General features: G+C 45.3%; 1 protein-coding gene across 1 annotated transcript in view; it reads left to right on the top strand.

Moving 5' to 3' along the window:
* Positions 1 to 2,341: 2,341 nt before the first annotated feature.
* The window catches only part of TTL (tubulin tyrosine ligase), a 35,334-nt gene continuing 17,539 nt past the window's right edge, over positions 2,342 to 20,136 (top strand). Inside the window, exons 1-4 of the mRNA XM_055400178.2 lie at positions 2,342 to 2,639; positions 6,762 to 6,840; positions 13,714 to 13,946; positions 18,818 to 18,953. Coding sequence (XP_055256153.1) covers positions 2,483 to 2,639; positions 6,762 to 6,840; positions 13,714 to 13,946; positions 18,818 to 18,953 — 605 coding nt within the window. The 5' untranslated portion in view covers positions 2,342 to 2,482. The remainder of the gene's footprint in view (positions 2,640 to 6,761; positions 6,841 to 13,713; positions 13,947 to 18,817; positions 18,954 to 20,136) is intronic.

The raw sequence follows: 20,136 nt of genomic DNA, 5'->3' as shown, positions 1-20,136 counted from the left end.
AAAGAGAAAGAGTCTTTATCTTCATCCATAGCTCAGGTAGAAAATTTGGATTACTCTCTTATGTTTTACCAATCACAATGGTAAAAGGGATGGAGCTGTCCTGTTGGACCAAGCCTGGATATTCATTTTCCACTGCCCATAATGTAGAGTGCTGATCCCACCAGAATCACACAAAGTGGGTTACGAGCATAAAAATGAGTCCATTATCACAGATAAAGGATGCTGTGCAAAAACTAAAACAAACAAGATAATGTTCACTACAAAATGTAGGTAAGAAAAAGGAGAAGAGAAACGACTGGATTTAGACAGCCAGAGTCTTAATGAAATTCATGGCTGTGGAGCAGTGGAGAGAGAAGCCAGCTTGCAGGGGCGAGTGGGTGGTGCAGGAAGAGTGAGTGAGGAAGAAGGCTGGAAGTGGGTGTCACTGTCAAGATAACTGGCTGTGAATGGCACTTCCCAGGTGATCCAGGGGCTAGGACTCCGTGCTCCCAATGCAGGGGGCCTGGGTTCCAGCACTAGTCAAGGAACTAAGGGTTTGAATGCTGCAACTGAAGATCTTGCATGCCGCTGCCAAATAAATAAATATTTAAGATGACTGGCTGTGAAGAGAAGCGGTTACATTTTCGCCTGAGTTCCCCCAAAAGGTGGCCCTGATAAAGGGATTGAGAGCAAGGAGTTTATTTGGTAAGTGATCCCAGAGAGGTGGGACAGTAAAGCAGAAGAAGGAAGGAATCCAACAAGAGAAGATGCATGAATCAAGAGGCTACAGCTGTGGACAACTGGAGTGCTTCTGACGATGACCTTGAATTAAAGTGTAGGGAGTATGCCTCCCCTCAGATTCATTCACCGGAGGGATGAGGAAGCCGGGGGACTATCTACCAACTCTCATTCCTCAGGGATGTGGGACTGCTGGGGGTGGGGCTTGGGGGGTGAGGAAATGTAATCACCCCAGCCCTCCTGGTCCTGCTCCGTTTCCCCGCTGAGCCAGCTTCTCATAGCCGAGTAGTGGCCCAACTGGAAGCCTGTGTGCAAAACAGGCAAGTACTCGCCCCTGGCAGTAAGGGCAAAATGCGAACGAGGAGAGCGCTCTTAACAATATGCTAAGTAAATACCGTGAACACTGGGAGAGCAGGTCCGGGATGCTCTTTCGCTAAAGAAGAGTAAGAGACGTGAGGGGCCTGGCTGATGTGGGTAATTTACAAGGAAGTCTAGGAACGTCTGCGAGAAATCCTCTCTCCTTCCCTTAAATGCATCAAAAATTGTTTCCTAAAAGGAATTTAGAGTGAGATCAGGACTGAACGGACTTCAAAGTACCACCCTACCCTCACTCATAAGGAGAAATCGGTCTGAAGAAGGGAAAACGAGTGACTCATCGCTGGTAAGAGCAGGGCAGATCCCGGGCTCCCCAGGGCCTGTATGCAGGGGACCAACAACCTTAGTCGCTCAATCATGACCCACTCTCTGCGACCCTTTGGACTGTAGATCGCCAAGCTCTTCTGTCCATGGGATTTCCTAAGCAAGCCTACTGGAGTGGGTTGCCATTTCCTTCTCCAGAGGATCTTGCCCACCCAGGAACTGAACCCCAGTCTCTTGTGTCTCCTGCGTTGGCAGGTGGATTCTTTACCACTAAGCCACCAGGGAAGCCCCATGCCAGTGACGTAAGGAATCTAAAGTCACCTCCAACCCCTGGCTGTGCGCTACCCGCACAGAAGGTCTCAGAAGGTGAAAGGAGCATTCGCCCCAAAGGAAACCAGCAGCCACCGGATTGCTTCTGGTTCTCTGCGGCTTTAAGCAGGAGAGTAAAAGGAGAACATCGCAGACACAGAATGAAGCCTTAGAACTTGTTTTAATCCGTAAAATGTCCCCTTGAAACAGCAGGTGGAAAACTGCTAGAGCAAACCCCCTGAAAAGCGATCCTCCCACACCGCCCAGTCTCCGCCCCTCGACAGGGACCTGGGCTCGGGAGGACCGCCCCAGTTTCCGGCCCTCTCCAAGGCCCGCTCCCGCCGCCGCACTCCCTCTCCTCCAGCCAGCCCCCGCACCCTCGGGCTCAGGGAGCCGGCCCGGGGAGGGTGCCGGGCGCGCCTACGGGTACAAGCCTCCACCCCGCAGCCAGCCCCAGGGCCGGCCGCACGGAATCACCGGGCGGAGGCGGGGTGGGCGTGGCCGCGCCGGGGATGGGCGTGGCCGCGCCGGGGGGTGGGAGTGGCCGCGCCGGGTGGGCGGGGCCACGCCGGGGTGGGCGCGGCCTCCCGGCTGCGCTCACGGCTCCAGCAGACGCGCAGGCGCCCGACCGCGGGCAGCCTCCGGGACCCCGGAGTCGCTGGGGGCGGGCGTGGGGGCGCGGTCGGAGCGTGAGAGGCGGGGCCGGAGCGGGGCCGGCGCGCTGAGGGCGCCCCGGCTGGTCCCTAGTTGAGCCGCCGCCCGGCCGGCTGGTCCCTGCGGCGGCTGCCGGGGCGGCCCGGGCGCGCGGCCTTTCGCCATGTACACCTTCGTGGTGCGCGACGAGAACAGCAGCGTCTACGCCGAGGTGTCCCGGCTGCTGCTCGCCACCGGCCACTGGAAGCGGCTGCGGCGGGACAACCCCAGGTTCAACCTGATGCTGGGAGAAAGGAACCGGCTGCCCTTCGGGAGACTGGGTGAGCGTCCCCGTTTTGCGCCCTCCTGCTCCTTCCCTCCCTCCGTAGGACGAGCGCTTTTGTTTAAGGTCGGAAACCTTTTCCCCTCCGTCGTTCCTCGGTCGGATCGAAAACTGCATCCGTAGAGGGCCAGGCGCAGCGTTTTTCTTGCCGCCTTGTGCCCTTGATCGAATTTGGGGCGGGAGTGGCTGTAAGGGCCCCCGGGACGGCGGCTGCCTCCTGACAATGACCGGTCCCCGCAGCCCCCCCTCGGGGGCGTCGGTCTCTCCGGGGGCGGGGAACCGAGACCGCCTGTTCCCCGGATTCCGCAGGGCCTGACACCCCCACCTCGGGCAGGTCGGCTGGGCGGATCGCCAGAAGTGCGAGGCTCCGCGAGCCTGGGACGGATGTCTGGCTGGAGTCCTCTTGCATATTTCCTCCTCCGAGGATTCCGCCCTGCCTGTGTGGGCTCGGGAGGGGTGCTTGCGTGTATTGAAAGCCCTGAGGATTGAGCTCCCCGAAGACTCAAATAAACTGTCAGGGGATTTGGAAAAGACCTCTGAATTCCTAAACCAGTGAGCCCAGCCTGGCGAAGGGCGGAAGGGTATCTGATTTAGGATCACTCCTTAGACCACCAAAGAACACGGTTCCACAGTTGCGTGTTGAATGCAGATTTTTCGTGACACTGGATTCTCTGCCCTACTCTCTCCGAGGGAGTTCCCTTCGCGCCCACGGTTGCAGCGGGCAGCACCACATCTCCATATCCGCCTGTAAGAAGGGGCTGGGGAAGGAGAGGACCAGCGGCTCCTTTTTAGATGACGTAATCCAGAAGTTGTGCAGATCACTTCCTTTCACATCCCATTGACCTGAGCACAGTCTCACGGCAACTCCTCACTGCACAGTCATCCGGGAATTGCAGCATCACTGGAGGTGTCCAGTGCGCCCTGCCAAAATTCCCATGGGTTTGGGACCCCAACGTATTGCCAAAGAATGGAAGGGGAGGATTGATTGAAAAAAAGTCATCTGTGCCTTGGTGTGCGTCGCAAAGAGGGCAGTGTCCTACCTCCAGTAGAGGAGACCGTTTTTAGAAATAGGTGTGGTCAGAGGGTGGAGAGGTGGAAGAAGCAAAGAATGAAAATAGCCATTTGAAACTGACTTGCCCTTGCTGAGGGCTTCCCTGGTGGCTCAGCAGTAAAGAATCCACCTGCCAATGCCAGAGACATGGGTTCGATCCCAAGATGGAGAAGATCCGCTGGAGAAGAAAATAGCAACCCTTTCCAGCATTCTTGCCTGGAGAATCCCATGGACAGAGAAGCCTGGCGGCCTAGAGTCCATGGGATTGCAAAGAATCAGACACAACTTAGCGACCAAACAACAACAATAAGTCCTTGATGAGCGTACAGAGAGAGCACAGTTGAGTGGGGGCCTGTAGAATTGTAATGATCTGAGAAATGAAGAGGGTTCACCCTAGCCTTACTGAAATTTCATTAAAATGGGGTCACAAACAACTTTTTATTCTTATACAAATTTCTGATGTATAATAGGGACTCCATGGAAGAGCTGATTCCAACCCCCAGAAATTCTGGAATATAGAGAATGTGCCTGGAGATTGCCTTTTTTTAAACTGTCTCCCCAGAAAGGCCTCAGCAAGAAGAACACCTTCCCTGAAAGAAAAAGACCTACTTATAGTTGAGAATGTTAAATTTCCTCCTTACTCTCTCTTCTTCCCTGCCTGACAGACTTTCTTCTTTGGACTGGGTGGTGCCTGGCTGAAAGAGCTGAGGTTGGAATCCTAAAATTAAAAACTGACAACAATCCTTCAATAAAAAATAAATAAATTAGGAAAAAAAAACAACTGACAACAGTGGCTCAGTGGTAGTGGAAGCAGGGGCCATCAGCACTGTGTGGGGCTCAGCACTACAGTGTAGAAGAAGAATTCTAGAAGGTCCAAAACCTACACCGGGACCATGAAGTCAACAGTTGCTCAGTAAACGTTTGGGTTTTATGAGAAAGCTAAGGGCTTCCTGGGGAGACAAAAGGCAATCTCCAGGCACATTCTCTTATTCCAAGATTTCTGGGGGTTGGAATCAGTCCTTCGATGGAGTCCCCATCATGCATCCGAAACTTGTATAACATTAACTCCCAAGCATCCTGATTGGGAGTTTGACATTAGCAGATGCAAACTATTCTGTATATGTATAACTGAATCACTTCGCTGTGTAACCAGAAATAACAACTGTGTGCATGTGCACTAAGTCTCTTCAGCTGTGTCCAGCTCTTTGCAACCCTATGGGCTGTGGCCCACCAGGCTCCTCTGTCCATAAGATTCTCCAAGCAAGCATACTGGACTGGGTTGCAATGCCCTCCGCCAGGGGATCTTCCCTACCAAGGGATCGAACCTGCGACTCCTGCATTGTAGGTGGATTCTTTACCACTGAGCCACCAGGGAAGCCCCAATTCAATTCTAGTCCAATATAAAATAAAAATTAAAAAAAGAAATTCTAAAAAGAATGTCAGCCAAAAAATAAACAAACCCTTATACTTCAATAAAAATTTTTTAAAAAGGTTAGCTTCTTAAAAACAAGCAAAAAAAAAACAAACAAAAAAAGCAAAACAGCATCCCACAGCCAGGTGGTTATATGACTTCAATGTTAGGGGTATTTACCTTTTGAACACAGTGTGAAACCCAAGGAGATGGCCCAGCCAGATAAAGGCCCAAGAATGCTGGTGCCATGGAGATGAGAAGGTGGGCAGTTTAGGTATAAACCAATCCACCTATCTTAGGGAGATAATAAGAGCTAGTTAGTGCCTGAAACTTATTTGATTGTATGCTGTCCTCAGATGAATTATTCTTACCTCTGGCATCTTCAATTCAAACTCCCTTTGTTTCATTCTACTTTTGTGTGGCTGAAAATTCCGTGCATTTTGTTAGGATGTTAAATATACATTGCTGCTGCTGCTGCTAAGTCACTTCAGTCGTGTCCAACTCTGTGTGACCCCAAGACGGAAGCCCACCAGGCTCCCCCGTCCCTGGGATTCTCCAGGCAAGAACACTGGAGTGGGTTGCCATTTCCTTCGGCTTTTGTAAAGATTATCATACTGCGTGAAATAAGTCACACAGAAAAAGACAAATATTATGTGTCACATATATATGGAATCTAAAAAAATAGTACAAATGCATTTATTTACAAAACAGAAACTGACTCACAGACATAGAAAAGAAACTTATGGTTACCAAAGGGGAGGGAGGAGAAGGGAAAAATTAGGCCTATGAGATTAACGAGTCCACACTGCTATATATAAAATAGATGAAAAAGAAGGATTTATTGTATAGCACAGGGAATTATATTTAATATCTTGTAATGGATATGATTATTAAATACTTAGAGTGGAAAAGAATCTGAAATATATAGAGAGAGATATATGTATAACTGAATCACTGCTGTACATCTGAAACTAACACAATATTGTAAATCAACTACTTCAATAAAAAAAATTTTAATTGAGGTTCTGCTTTAGTTTTATAGAGGAGGGAGCATACAGTGCAACCTACTGAAAATGAGTTTCCCTGCGGGAGTATGCGCAGAAGAATATTCGCAGGGCTTCTGAATTTATAGACACGACCTCTCCATCATCCCTCCTCCACTAGCTAATGGCTCTCCTAGAAGCTTGCAGAGGTAGACATGCTTGAGAATAGCAGGATCTTAGTTCTATTGCCTTCCTCGATGGCTATAGAGAGCAAGGGTAGCAACACCAGAAGTCTGACCATTTAAGTCTTTACTGTATAGAGATTATTAAATCCATGTGTTAAGCCACGAGTAGGGTACAGTGGGGATCCAGGAGAGGCAAAATAGAAAATACTCGTCCACACTAGGAACAGAGGCAGCAGTGGTCCTTGGCAGACCTACGATACTGGTATAATCTCCACTCTGGGGAGGGTGAGAATTGCCAGCTGAAAACTGAGCAAAGGGGCATTGAGGTGCAGGGCAACAGAATCGCTCTCTTTCCAACACACAGTCTGATAATGGGAGAAAGACGAGCTAAGCATGACACGCTGCTCTCTGTCCTGTGTGCGGGTACTGACATTGTTTTCCATCGGAGAAATGGTCTGTTTCCTTTCTGAACCTCCTATTTGCTTCACAGGTCATGAGCCTGGGCTGATGCAGTTGGTGAATTACTACAGAGGGGCCGACAAACTGTGTCGCAAAGCGTCTTTAGTGAAGTAAGTGTTCTTTAAGACCCAGTGTTTTCCATTGTCACCTAAATGTGAGCTTTCATCCTGAAGCACTTAAGCACAATGTGGAATTGTCTTTTAAGGGTGAAAATACTTTCATTTAGAAAGCAATCAAAGATCAGTTTTGGGGTGTGTGTGTATGTGTGTGTTGCCACATTGTCCGAATCTTAGTTCCCTGACCAGGGATCAAACCTCCGCCTCCTGCATTGGAGACTAGGAATCTTAACCACTGGACTGCCAGGGAAGTCCCCAAATATTAGTTTTGATTGTTATCCAAACTTTGCTGTATGTGTCTGGTAAAGCCTGTCTGTCTCTTACATGAGGGGCTTCCCTGGTGGCTCACTGGTAAAAATCTGCCTGCTGATCCACAGGTTCGATCCCTGAGTCAGGAATATCCCCCAGGAATGGCAACCACTCCAGTATTCTTGCCTGGAGAATCCCGTGGACAGAGGAACCTGGCGGCCTACAGTCCATGGGGTCGCACAGAGTCTGACATGACTTAGCGACTCGACAACAATAACAACAACTCTTGATTGAGGATCCCTTGAAGCAGAGCCTGAAACAGGCCTTCTCATGGCAATGATTAATGAGGAGAGGGCTCGCAGGAGAAACTCATTGAGAACCAGGGAAGCTGGGGAAGCAGCCAAGCAAATAGGTGGTTTCAGCTGAAATCTCAACTCAGCCTGATTCCATGGAAACTGGGAGCAAACGGCCCCATGATAGTCTAGACTCTGATGTCGGTCAGCCACTGGCTATGGGAGGACGCACCTTCCCAGCTTTTCTAGGCAGCAGCTGGTCCCTGAAGAAGGGGTGCACATAAGCTTATAGCAATCAACTCGCAGCAGCCAGGGGCCCTCAGAAGGGACACCTGGGAAGAATATACCAGTATCTACCACACTGCCCATCTCTGAGCAGTTCACTTATGGCTTGCTGCCAAAAGAACAGCATCATGGGACTTCCCTGGTGGTCCAGTGGTTAAGACTCAAAGTGGTTAAGTCAGTCCAGTGTCCAACTCTCTGTGACCCCATGGACTGTAGCCTGCCAGGCTCCTCTGTCCATGGGATACTCCAGGCAAGAATACTGGAGTGGGTTGCCATTTCCTCCTCAGTGCAGGGAGCATGAGTTCCATCCCTGGTCGGGGAACTAAGATCTCACATGCCTTGCGGTGTGACAGAACAAAACAGAAAAAGAAGAGCAGTGTCATAAGGTGGACGGGAGCAGCCTGATACGGTGATTAAGATCTAAGATCAGCAGCTTGGGTGTTAATTTCAACTCTTCTTAACAGCTTGGGCAAATTTTCTGACCCCTCTAAGCCTCAGTGCATCCTTCACAAAGAGGTTATAATGCACATGTCTGTAACGGTGGCACAGAGTGAGCATTTGACCCTATGCCTTAGTTTCCTTTTCTGTAAAATGACGATAATAATAGCAACTACCTCAGGGTTGTTGTAAGGATTAGTTGAATTAATTTATGTAAAGTCTTGGACTCATTCGAGGGTCAGAGTCCATACTGTGTCAATGAAAGAGGGGTGGAGCCCCTAAAATCAGGTCTCCAGGATTCCTTCTATGGTGACTAGTGTGAATGCGTATGTAGCCAAATACATCACTTAGGTAAGACTAGAAGGTGTGACTCAATGAAAAGACTCTTTTCCCCAGTCATACTGCTTTGCAGGCTCTAGATATTTACTAACTTGTGTTGATAGGAATATTTCCACCTTTTGGCTCAGACTCACTGCCCTCAGTAACTTATGTATCCATTTCTCACTGTGATAGATTTTCATGATTTATCAGCTACTCCTAAAGGAGAACAAAGCTTCATAAAGTCTTCTTTTTACATATTTATGTATTTATTTGTTTTTTAACATTTATTTACTTGACTTCATCGGATCTTAGTTGTGACATGGAATCTTTGTTGCATCATGCAAGATCTTTAGTTGTAGTGTATAGATTCTCTAGTTGTGGTGTGCGGGCTTAGCTGTTCCATAGCCTTTGGAATCTTAGTTCCCTGACCAGGGATCAAACCCATGTCCCCTGCATTGCAAGGTGGATTCTTAACCACTAGACCACCAGAGACGTCCCCTTATTTACATATTTAGAACTCAGAAGTTTGTTTCACAAGAACTAGGAGTAGAAGTGGGATTGTTTATTGATGTTATCCATTTAGAAATTTTGATAAAATGCTTGTTCATGCTATGATTTTTTTTTCTAAAGATAAAGGTAAAATCTAAAGTTTTTTTTTAAGTAAAAAGCAGAGGATACTGTGTAAAGCAATGTTCTCTATATTTGCATACTTGGCAGCTAAGATAAGATGGAGAAAGTTCAGAGCAAGAGGCATGAGTAGATCTGTGTAAGTGTCTGGGTCTCTGTGGCCTTGGACAGTGCCACTCAGAATCCCCGTGTCCCATCTGCGGGGATGTCGGGGATCATGCCCGCTCTTTGCCTCCCCATGGCATGTGACGTGGTCGCTTACGGCACCCTATACATGGCGACGCGACTTACGTGGGCTGGGGGTTGTCATCATCCTCTCAGCTTCCTTCATTCTCTCAGGTGTCTTCTGAAGGGCTGGGTCATTCCCTTTGTCCCATAGTTTATATGGCTCAAAGTGAAAGTAAAGTGTTAGTCGCTCAGTTGTGTCCTACTCTTTGCGACTCCATGGACTGTAGACCACCAGGCTCCTCTCCATGGGATTCTCCAGGCAGGATACTGGAGTGGGTTGCCATGCCCTTCTCCAGGGGTTCTTCCTGACCCAGGGGTTGAACCCAGGTTCCCTGCATTGCTGGCAGATTCAAAATAAAGTGAATAGAGTGCTAGCTGCATGTATCACTTTAAATTGCCTAGTAGCCCCATTCAAATGAGTACAAAGAAGGCCTCCCTGGTGGCTCAGTGGTAAAGAATCTGCCTGCCAATGCAGGAGACTCGGTTTCTGTCCCTGATGCAAGATCCCACAGGCCTCAGAACAACTAAGCCCGTGTACCGCAACTACTGAGCCTATGCTCTAGAGCTTGGGAGCCACAACTACTGAGCCCACAGGTCTTATAGCCCCTGCTCTGCAACAAGAGAAGCCACCACAGTGAGAAGCCTGTGCACCACAACCAGAGAGTAGCCTCCACTTGCCACAACTCGGGAAAAGCCCGTGCAGTAATGAAGGCCCAGACAGTCAAAAAAAAAATTTAATTATTTTAAAAATGAGTGCAAAGACATTGTACAGTTTATTTTAGTAATATATTTTATTTAACCAAACAATTCTAAAATGTCAGTTTGACATGTAATATAAAAAACAACTAATAAGATATATTATTTTTGTATTCAAGTCTTCAGAATGTGGTGTGTATTTTATATTTATAGCACATCTAAACTCAAACATTAAATTTTCATTGGTGTACTTCCCAGGAGGTGTAGTGGTTAAGACTCTGCTCTTCGACTACAAGGGGGCACAGGTTCGATCCCTGTTTGGGAATTAAGATCTTGCATGCCTTAGGGTATGGGGAAAAAAAAAGAAAGACAGACATATGCAGCACGGATATAGGTGAAGAAATATAAATCACAAGGCCATTTTTTATCTTGATTGAGTGAAATCATAATTGGAAAGAATGATTTGGTAAGCATTCCTCTTATTTTAAGAAAATGTGAATTGGAGTTAACAGTACAAGAATCCTGGTAAAATTCTTCTATCTCTCACTCAGGGGCATTGGTAAAGAACACAGTATCATTAAATTCATCATATTGTGTTTTTTTTCCATTCTTCATTGTATCATTTGCAAGTATGTACTGAACCATTTTAACAATTTATCCATACTGAGTACAAATGTTTTAAGTATGTGTCGATATGTATCATGCAATAGAATACAGCAATAAACCAAAAAAAAAAAAAAACAAGCAAACATCAGTTTATTAAACCCAGTAAATCCAGGCTTTAACCCAGGTTAGCTGAAGTAATGTCTGTCGTGATAGAAACTATTTTTTCACATATAGATGAAATTCTTCTGACAAATGTAAAAGATTAGAAAATATCTTTACCATGAGTTTATATTTTAGGCTGTAATTTGACAATATTTTTTCATATATTTGGAAATCTTTTGAGGCAAAACATACAAATTATTAATTGGGCAGCTTCTGTCACCCAACTCATCTAAAGCTAAGGAAAAATATTTCAAATTTTTCAATTTTTGATTCAATCTTTGATATTGTTAGAAATGCTTTGTACTCTCTGGGCAGTTATTGATGGCTTAACTAAAGACCATTCACTTTTTGTAAAATATTTTTTAGGCTTTCCTCAAAATTCTTTCCATCTAAAATGATACTGTTTTTTGTGTGTGAGAATCCAAGCCATTTCATAGCTGAACAAAGTTACAAACCCAGATCCTATTTAAAATGTTTAAAGTTTTTTTTCTGTTGAATGTTAAATTCTGATTTTAGCCACTAATTTCATTGTTTGTTTTTTTGACTGTTGAGAGGTAAACACATCGAATTCCTTATGTTTCTTGAAAATGTCCCCTTTATACAACAAACTTCCTTTTTCCTTCCACAGCAGATTTTAATTGCTGTCCATGGTGAAATTTTTGACACAAATTTGAATGTCTTCTAGTGCTTATTTTTCCTTTATTGTGTGGTTATAGCTCTAGCTTCTGCATCTCTACTCAGTTTTATATCAGTAGTATACCTTTGTTTTAATTGAAGAACTTGTCCGTACACTTTTTTAAAAAAAAAATAATTATGCTTGTTTACCAATTATGATTACCTAGCTATTACTAGGGCTTCCCAGGTGGCTTAGTGGTAAAGAATCACCTGCAGGAGATACAGGTTCCGTCCCTGGTTCAGGAAGATCCCCTGAAGAAGGAAATGGCAACCCACTCCAGTACTCTTGCCTGGGAAATTTCATGGACAGAGGAACCTGGAAGGCTACAGTCCATGGGGTCATAAAGAGTTGGACACAACTTACTGAGTAAACAACAGCAACGAAGCTATTACGATCACTTGTGCTATGAGCACAGTGAGCATGTTATAATGTTTCATCAGTGCCTGGAAAACAATTCACATGAATCCATCTATTGTCCACAAAGACAACAGTGATGCTTTTATGTTTAATCCTGCATGTGCACCCGACACACAGGCCACCCTCCAGCAACAGCATCTTAGGTCATCCAGTGGTTAAAGGGAAACATCATCTTGCCAAAACAGTACTGTTGTGCTTCATGGAAACATATCTTACAATGCTTCAACTTTCAAATTAAAGCTAGACACAGTTGAAAATTCCGTTTCTGAGTTGCGTTGGCCACTTTTCAAGTGCTGCGAACCACTTGAAAGTTCCATGTGGCTCATGGCCACCATATTGGACAGTGCAGATAGAGCCGAATGGTCTGTGAATAGGAATGTATGGTGGTTTTTTTGTTGTTGTTTTTGTTATTTTGAGTTCTTTAAATTAAATTCCATTGCCTCTGACTTAAAAAGAAAGTGAAAGTTACTCAGTGGTGTCTGACTCTTTGTGACCCCTATAGTCCATGGAATTTTCCAGGCCAGAATACTGGAGTGGGTAGCCTTTCCTTTTGTCCAGAGGATTTTCCCAACCTAGGGATCGAACCCAAGTCTCCCACATTGCAGGCAGATTCTTTACCAGCTGAGCCACAAGGGAAGCTCAACAATACTGGAGTGGGTAGCCTGTCCCTTCTCCAGCGGATCTTCCTGACCCAGGAATTGAACCGGGGTCTCCTGCATTGCAGGTAGATTGCTTACTAACTGAGCTATCAGAGAAGAGCTTTATTTTAAAAATCTCAATTTGTAGTTTCTTTTCATTATTTCTCCTCTTGGCTCACTGGCTGAGTTTTGTTGATTACAGACCAGGCTCTGGCATTTCTGTTTTAGAGAGACAAGGAAGTGCAGCTCAGGGGTTGCTGGTGAGTGTCTTTGGCTGGGTTCTTCCTTCCTCTGATTCCTGGGGACCAAGGACAGGTTTAGAGTTGGGACTTGGGAGCGACTCAGTGCTTGCATCCTGCCTTTTCTTCACTATGTTTTTGATGTTGGGAAATTCACTTCTCTGTGACCCAGTACCTCATCCATGAAAGGTGATGCTGCTGCCTCCCCCTAGGGATCTCATTGGGAAGGAGATGCCGAGGGAAGCCCTTGTGTTTACTAAGTGCCTGATGTTATATCCCCCTTGTTATATTATTTGGGAGGCAGGAGATGTGTTTAGTTATGACCACCAGAGTCCTGTGTTCCATTAGAAAGACTCTTCCTGGGAATTCCCTGGCAGTCCAGTGACACAGGTTCTGTCCCTGGTCTGGGAACTAAGATCCTGCAAGCTACATGGGGCTGCCCCTCCCCCCACCAAAAAAAAAAAAGACTCTTCTTACTCTGCCACTGAAACTAGGCTGAGCTAAAAGCAAGAAGTAAAGGACAGAAATAAATCTTTAGATAATTCAAATTCCAGAGTATTGGGCTTTTCTCTCCAGAGTTGGGCCAAGGTAGTATTTTTGCTCGTAATCCAGAGTTTCCTCAATTCTCCACTTGGTTTTGTTAGTACAGGTCTAGCTTGGCTATAGCGTATTTTTTGGAAATATATTGGTTCAGGATCACTGCAAATTAAATTTCCTTAGTGATGCATTTTAAGAGGAGTTAAAGTTTTAGACATTAGGCCCCTTTGGAATTCCATGGATTGTGCCTGTAAGGTCATGTGTAACAGCTGAGTGCTACTCTGTGGTCCATTGGAGGTCTGCCCAGTGAGGCCAAGAGTGAGGCGTGGTATAAGGAAACCAGCTCCAGGCCCTGGCCATGGCTCCTTGGAGAGCTGTGGGGCTAAGCACTGGCTTTTCTGAATAGAGGGAGAGCGTGTCCTCAGAAGAGAGACTGACCTTCTATCATCTGCCAGGCTCATCAAAACCAGCCCAGAACTGGCTGAGTCCTGCACGTGGTTCCCCGAGTCCTACGTGATTTATCCAACCAACCTCAAGACCCCAGTTGCTCCAGCTCAGAATGGAATCCATCCACCACTCCATAGTTCAAGGACAGACGAGAGAGAATTTTTCCTGGCTTCATATAACAGAAAGAAAGAGGAGGGAGAGGGCAACGTTTGGATCGCAAAGTCATCAGCCGGAGCCAAAGGTGAGCTGGCATCACTGCCCCTTCTCCCTTCCCTGTGGGTGCCTGATATGCTTTGTTAGCTTCAAACGATGTCTTTAGATGAGTGACTATTCTAATCTGAATCCTCAGGAATAGAGACCACATCTAGTTACACAATTTAAAATAGCTAGGTCTGATGACCTGGAAAAGTGTATCTCCAAATCACTTACAGTAAGTCCTCTACTTACTGTGAATGAGTTCCATTCTGAGAGCACATTCATAAGTCCAGTTTGTTTGTGTGTGTGCTTAGTCACTCAGTCGTGCCTGACTCTTGGCAGCCCCATGGACTGTAGCCCACCAGGCTCCTCTGTCCATGGGATTCTCCAGGCAGGAATACTGGAGTAAGGTGCCATTCCCTTCTCCAGGGGATCTTCCCGTAGGTACCCAACTAACACAATTGGCCATATAGTACTGTCTTATATGTAATAGATTTATGATACTTTTCACACAAATAAGACATTAAGATTTCATCTTACATTACAGTACCTCGAAAAGTACAGTATACAGTACATCAACTGGCACCAGGGGCTGGCTTCAAGTGAACAGGCAAGAAGAGTTACTGATGGAGGATGGAGGGGAGGTGGAGGGTCATCAGCAATAGGAGATGCAGGGCAAGCTGCATGACCACTTGTGGAGGATACAGTGTACTCCAGACATGTGAACTACCTTATGTGATTTTGATATACAAACACATATTCTCATCTTTGAAAGTTTGCAACTTGAAGATTCATATATAGGGGACTTACTGTATACTAAAATAAAGTAAAATAAGCAAAAGTGTCTCTAGCTGAGGGCTTTCTCTTTAAGCTCCAAACCCAACAGTCAGCATTTTCAACTTAATATGTCTGATGTAGAACCTTTCGTTTCCTTCCGAACTTTACCCACCCCAGCCTGCTCCTCTTTCTGCCTGCTCATGGAGTACATGATCCCACTTTTCACCCAGCCTCTGGACCCCAAACCTTGGAGTCCTTCTTGCCTGCTCTTTGCTTTACAGTCAATCTCTAACACATCAGCAAGTCTTACTAGCTCTATCTTTAAAACAGAGTCTCAAATAGAACTTTTCTTAACATTTCCACTGCTCTCACTTGACATCAAAGCTCCTGTTCTCTCTAACCTGGGTAATTACAATGCCTTTTTCACAGCAGCTCTCCTGCTCTTGGGGCCAGTGATGTTTTAAAAACGGAAACATGATCATATTACTCCCCACTCAAGACTTACCAGCTGCCTCCCCGAGGCAAATGGAATAAACTCAAGTCCTGCTGGAAGTCGACACCACTTGATATTTGCCCGTATCTCTGATCTCACCCCTATTCTTGGCCTTGCTCCCTGTACTATAGCCAGGAAGCCTGCCTAGAGTCCCTCAAATACTCTAAATTCATCTCTGTACCTGGAAGGCACTTCCATGGGCTGTTTTTCGTTTCTCAGCTCAGATGGTGCCTTGTCAGAGAGGAGGCTTTTCTGATCTAAAATAGCCTCTATGTACATTGCTTTCTATCCTTTCCCCTGCTTTAATTTTCCATCCCTGCACTAACCTTTTCCAGCACTCTATTACTTATTAGTTTATCTCTTCATCTCCTCCATAATCCTGCAAGCTCCATGTAAACACACACTTTCTGTTTCCTTCATCTCTGTACCTTCCCCGCAGGCACTTAATAAATGTGTGAATGAATGCACTAAAGGCATAAGGTATGTCATAACTCAGGCTTAAAATAAGGCAGTTGCCAATGTAATGATCACATAGGCGTGGTCCTTCTCTAAAACTACTATCATATGCTATCTTAAAAACTATTGCATTTTGAACTTACACTTCTTTGATTGCCTTGAAAGACCATCAGGCCATTGGTACTCATTTTTTGTGTGTGTGTGTCAAAATCAACTTCATTATTATTTCCAACCTCATTTCTGAGCTTATAAACAATATGGGTTCATTACAGGAAGTTAGAATGTACAGATACTATTATTCCCCTCTTACAAATTGAAACACCTATTACCATCATTTTGGTAATTTATCTCTTTTTAAAAAAAACTTTTTATTTTGTATTGGGATATAGCTGCTTAACAGTGTTGTGATTTTATAGTTTAGATAAACAACTAAGGGACTCAGCCATACATACACGTGTATCCATTCTCCCCCAAACTCCCCTCCCATCCAGGCTGCCACGTAGCTGAATCGAGTTCCCTGTGCCGTATAGTAGGTCCTTGTTAGTTATCCATTTTAAATACAGCAGTGTGTACATGCCATCCCCAATTCCCTAACTGTCCCTTACCCTCATCCTTCTCCCTGATACGTTGGTACTTATTTTTATCCCAGGTCCAGTGGACCTCGCCTTCTTTTTCACCAACTGTGAGACAGAAGGGCGTCACCTAGAATCTTCAGGTGCCTCACCTACTTCTCCCTCCCCTCCTGTGACCCATTCTTCAGAACTGTCCCCTAGCTTTGTTCCAGTATTTAACGGGGGAATTGGAAGAGGAAATAGTCATCCATGGTCTTCCAGATTCCTCCCATGGATGGAGACTGGAGTCAGGGTGGCCACCGTGAGGACATCTTGCTTCCTTGCGTCATGGACTTGACTGGCACGAGAATGAGACATGAGGCAGGCCTTGGGCAGAAGGACATGTCAGGTCATGGTGGTGATCCCACCTGGGTGGTCCCTGGACCCTCACCAACACAAGACAGAGAGTGATGCTCAGCAGCAGAGGGAGGTACAGAGAGAATTAGTGCCAAACAGAGGAGACATTTCGCTTTAGGAGCTGAGGAGATTAGTGGTGTGGATTTATTTCATTTGGGAATTACAAAATAAAATGAATAGCTGAATCAATGAATTGTATTCTTGTTAAACAAACACATAGTACCTAGTGCATTCTGGGTATAGTTGGCGTAACTTTACACTATATTCAGAGCAAGCCACCGTTTACCATCTCTGAGTCACCTTCACCGTCTCCTGGAGCATTGCTCCCTGTCCCCCTATTCTTGGCCATTCTCCCAGGTCTCCACACAGTACAGTAGACAGAGATCCTGTTAGAGCAGAGTCAGACCAGGTCACATTTGTACTCAGCACTGTCTCTGGGACCAGGATAGCACCTGACAATCAACAGAGGATCTGTATATATATTGAGTGAATGAATGAATGAATGTATAGATGGATGGATGAATAAGAGAAATAATGAACTTTTGGAGATAGAGGTAAATGAGACAGACATGGTTCTCTTGTGCTCATGGACCCACAATCTAGTCAGAAAGAAGGCTAATGATGCTAATTTCCAAAAGAGATGGAAACATTTTTCAAAAGTTTTTGAAAACAAAAACTATGATACAAATCTCCATAGTACCTTATAAGACCCAAACAAAGATATATGTATATGTATAACCGAATCAATTCTGCTATACCCCTGAAACTAACACAACATTGAAAATCAACTATACTATAAAATAACAGTTTTTTAAAAAGCCAAACAGTGGATACAACCCACATGTCCATCGATTGATCGATTGAAAAAAATGTGGTAGCCATCCACACAGTGGAATATTTAGTCATAGAAAGGTGGAAAGGCATATTGACACTTGTTGCAATATGGATGAAGCTTGAAAAAAACTATGTTAATGAACGAAGCTAGACCATAAAAGGCCCCTTACTATTTATTTCCATTTATATGAAGTCTCTAGATTTGGCAAACCTATGGAGATAGAAAGTAGGTTAGTGGTCATCAGAGGCTTGGATGAGGAAGGAATGGCTATAACTGCTTAGTGAGTATGAAGTCTGGGGGGAAGTGATGAAAACATTCTGAAATTAGATTGTAGTAATGGTGGCATCATTTATTTAATGTTGAGGGACACTTTTTATTGGAGTCTAGTTGATTTACAGTGTTGGGTTAGTTTCAGGTGTACAGCAACGTGAGTCAGTTATACATATACCCACTCTTTTTAGATTATTTTCCCATATAGGTCATTATCAATATTCAGGAGAGTTCCCTGTGCTATACAGTAAGTCCTTATTAGTTATCTGTTTTATATGTAGGAATGTGAAGTGGAGTGAAAGTCACTCAGTCGTGTCCCACTCTTTGCGACCCCGTGGACTGTAGCCCACCAGGCTCCTCTGTCCATGGGATTCTCCAGGCGAGAATACTGTGGTGGGTTGCCATTTCCTTCTCCAGAGACTATGTATATGTAAATCCCAATCTCCCAGTTTATCCCCCGCTCCTTTCACCTCTGGTAACCATAAGATTATTTTCTACATCTGTGACTCTATTTCTGTTTTGTAAATAAGTTCATTTGTACCTTGCTTTTTTTAGATTTCACATATTAGTGGTATCCTACGATATTTGTCTTTTTCTGTCTAACTTCACTCAGTATGATTATCTCTCGGTTGATGGACACTTTGAAGGTATCCAGTGTTTTCTATTACTGTGCTGCAAGAATGTTGTATTACATTTGTCTTCATGCCATAACCTTACTGATGTTTCTGTAAAATATAGTGTTTCCAGTGGGTTTATTGGTTATAAGCAACACACAACCCTTATTGTGATACCAGTGACCAAGAGTAGTGGCCTGTATTCAGAGTGCTCAGATTTTGAATATCCATCAAAATGAAATTTCATGATTGGAGCCTGCCATGATGGTGTTTACAATCGTACGTAAATACAGTGGGGTTGGATAATGCAGCTGCTTTTGTAGGGAGACAGGAGAGTGAGAGATGGAAGGAGGGGAGGGATGGAGAAGAAAAGCGAGCCGGCCAATAACAGCCTCCTGTCGGCTTTTTCCTGCTGTCAGCCTTTCCCTTCTGGCTTTGCGGAGAGCTTTTCTTTTTCCTCTTGGGATGAACCAGACTGATCTTGCTTTGCTTTTGACCTGTTAGGTGAAGGCATTCTCATCTCCTCAGATGCTACAGAACTGTTGGATTTCATAGACAACCAAGGCCAGGTGCACGTGATCCAGAAATACCTGGAGCGCCCGCTGCTCCTGGAGCCTGGTCATCGCAAGTTTGACATCCGGTAACTCATCCACATCTGGAGTTTTTGTTTTTCAAATCTGGGAAAAATGCAATCGTGTGTGATGAGCAGTGTGATCTGGAGTGTGAGAAAGTATCGGACTGCATTCAGTGTCACCCAAGTTGGGCTTCCCTGGTGGCTCAGACAGTAAGAATCTGCTTATAAAGCATTGATCCCTGGGTGGGGAAGATCCCCTGGAGAAGGGAATGGCAACCCACTCGAGTATTCCTGCCTGGAAAATCCCATGGACAGAGGAGTTTGGCAGGCTACAGTCCATGGGGTCACACAGAGTTGGATACGACTGAGTGACTAGCACTTTCAAGTTGAGTGGCTGAACGGAACTGAGGTTCTGTACTTCATTTTCTGTTTTTCTTTCACTCTTTCTCTTGTCTTTCTATAAAATGTTACTAAGATGATGGATTTCCTCTCTGTCTTTTTCTTTTAGTATTCTCTCTTTTAAAAGCTATTTATTTATGGCTCTACTGGATCTTTGTTGCTGCACACAGGCTTTCTCTAGTCGCAGTGAGCAGGGACTACTCTCAAGTGTGCGCAGGCTTCTCATTGCAGTGGCTTCTCGTTGTGGAGCACAAAACTCTAGGGCTTTCGGGCTTCAGTAGTTGTGGCATATGGGCTTCATTGCCTCGTGGCATGTGAGATCTTCCCAGACCAGGGATTGAACCCATGTTCCTGCATTGGCGGCATTCTAAACCACTGGTCCACCAGGGAAGTCCTTTTAATGTTCTTTATACTGGAGATGACTAGTGGATCCAAAAGGAAGGGCATCAGTGTGTGGGGCTTGCTTATGAAAGAAGCAAAGAGATATACACAGAACACATAGTCAGACACAGCAGATCACATGAGCCTGCTAAAGGCTGTGGCCTCCCTCTGTTATCTGAGTCCCACTTTTTAAGGGTTTCTTGAACACACCTTAGGGTTTTAGACTTTATGTTTCCAAGAAAGGACAGGCAAGAAGAAGGAGGTTGTGGTGCTTTCGAAAGCTGAATAGCCCTGGCCCCAGCTTGCCCCTGACCTTGCTGTCATCACCCAACCAGGACTCTGTCACCTTCACGCCTTCACTTTGACTTACTGCTTCTCAAACACCTGTCTTGTCAGACCAGCTTCAGTAGGAACAGTCTTCTTAAGATTACTAGAAGAGCAAACTTGGCAACTGGGGTTTCATATTAAC

Source organism: Moschus berezovskii, chromosome 11, assembly GCF_049115385.1.
Source record: "Moschus berezovskii isolate FMDL1 chromosome 11, NW_MosBer_1.0, whole genome shotgun sequence".
NCBI lineage: Eukaryota > Metazoa > Chordata > Mammalia > Artiodactyla > Moschidae > Moschus > Moschus berezovskii.
Note: the sequence above shows the minus strand (reverse complement) of the source record. Positions and strands in the feature narration are given on the sequence as shown.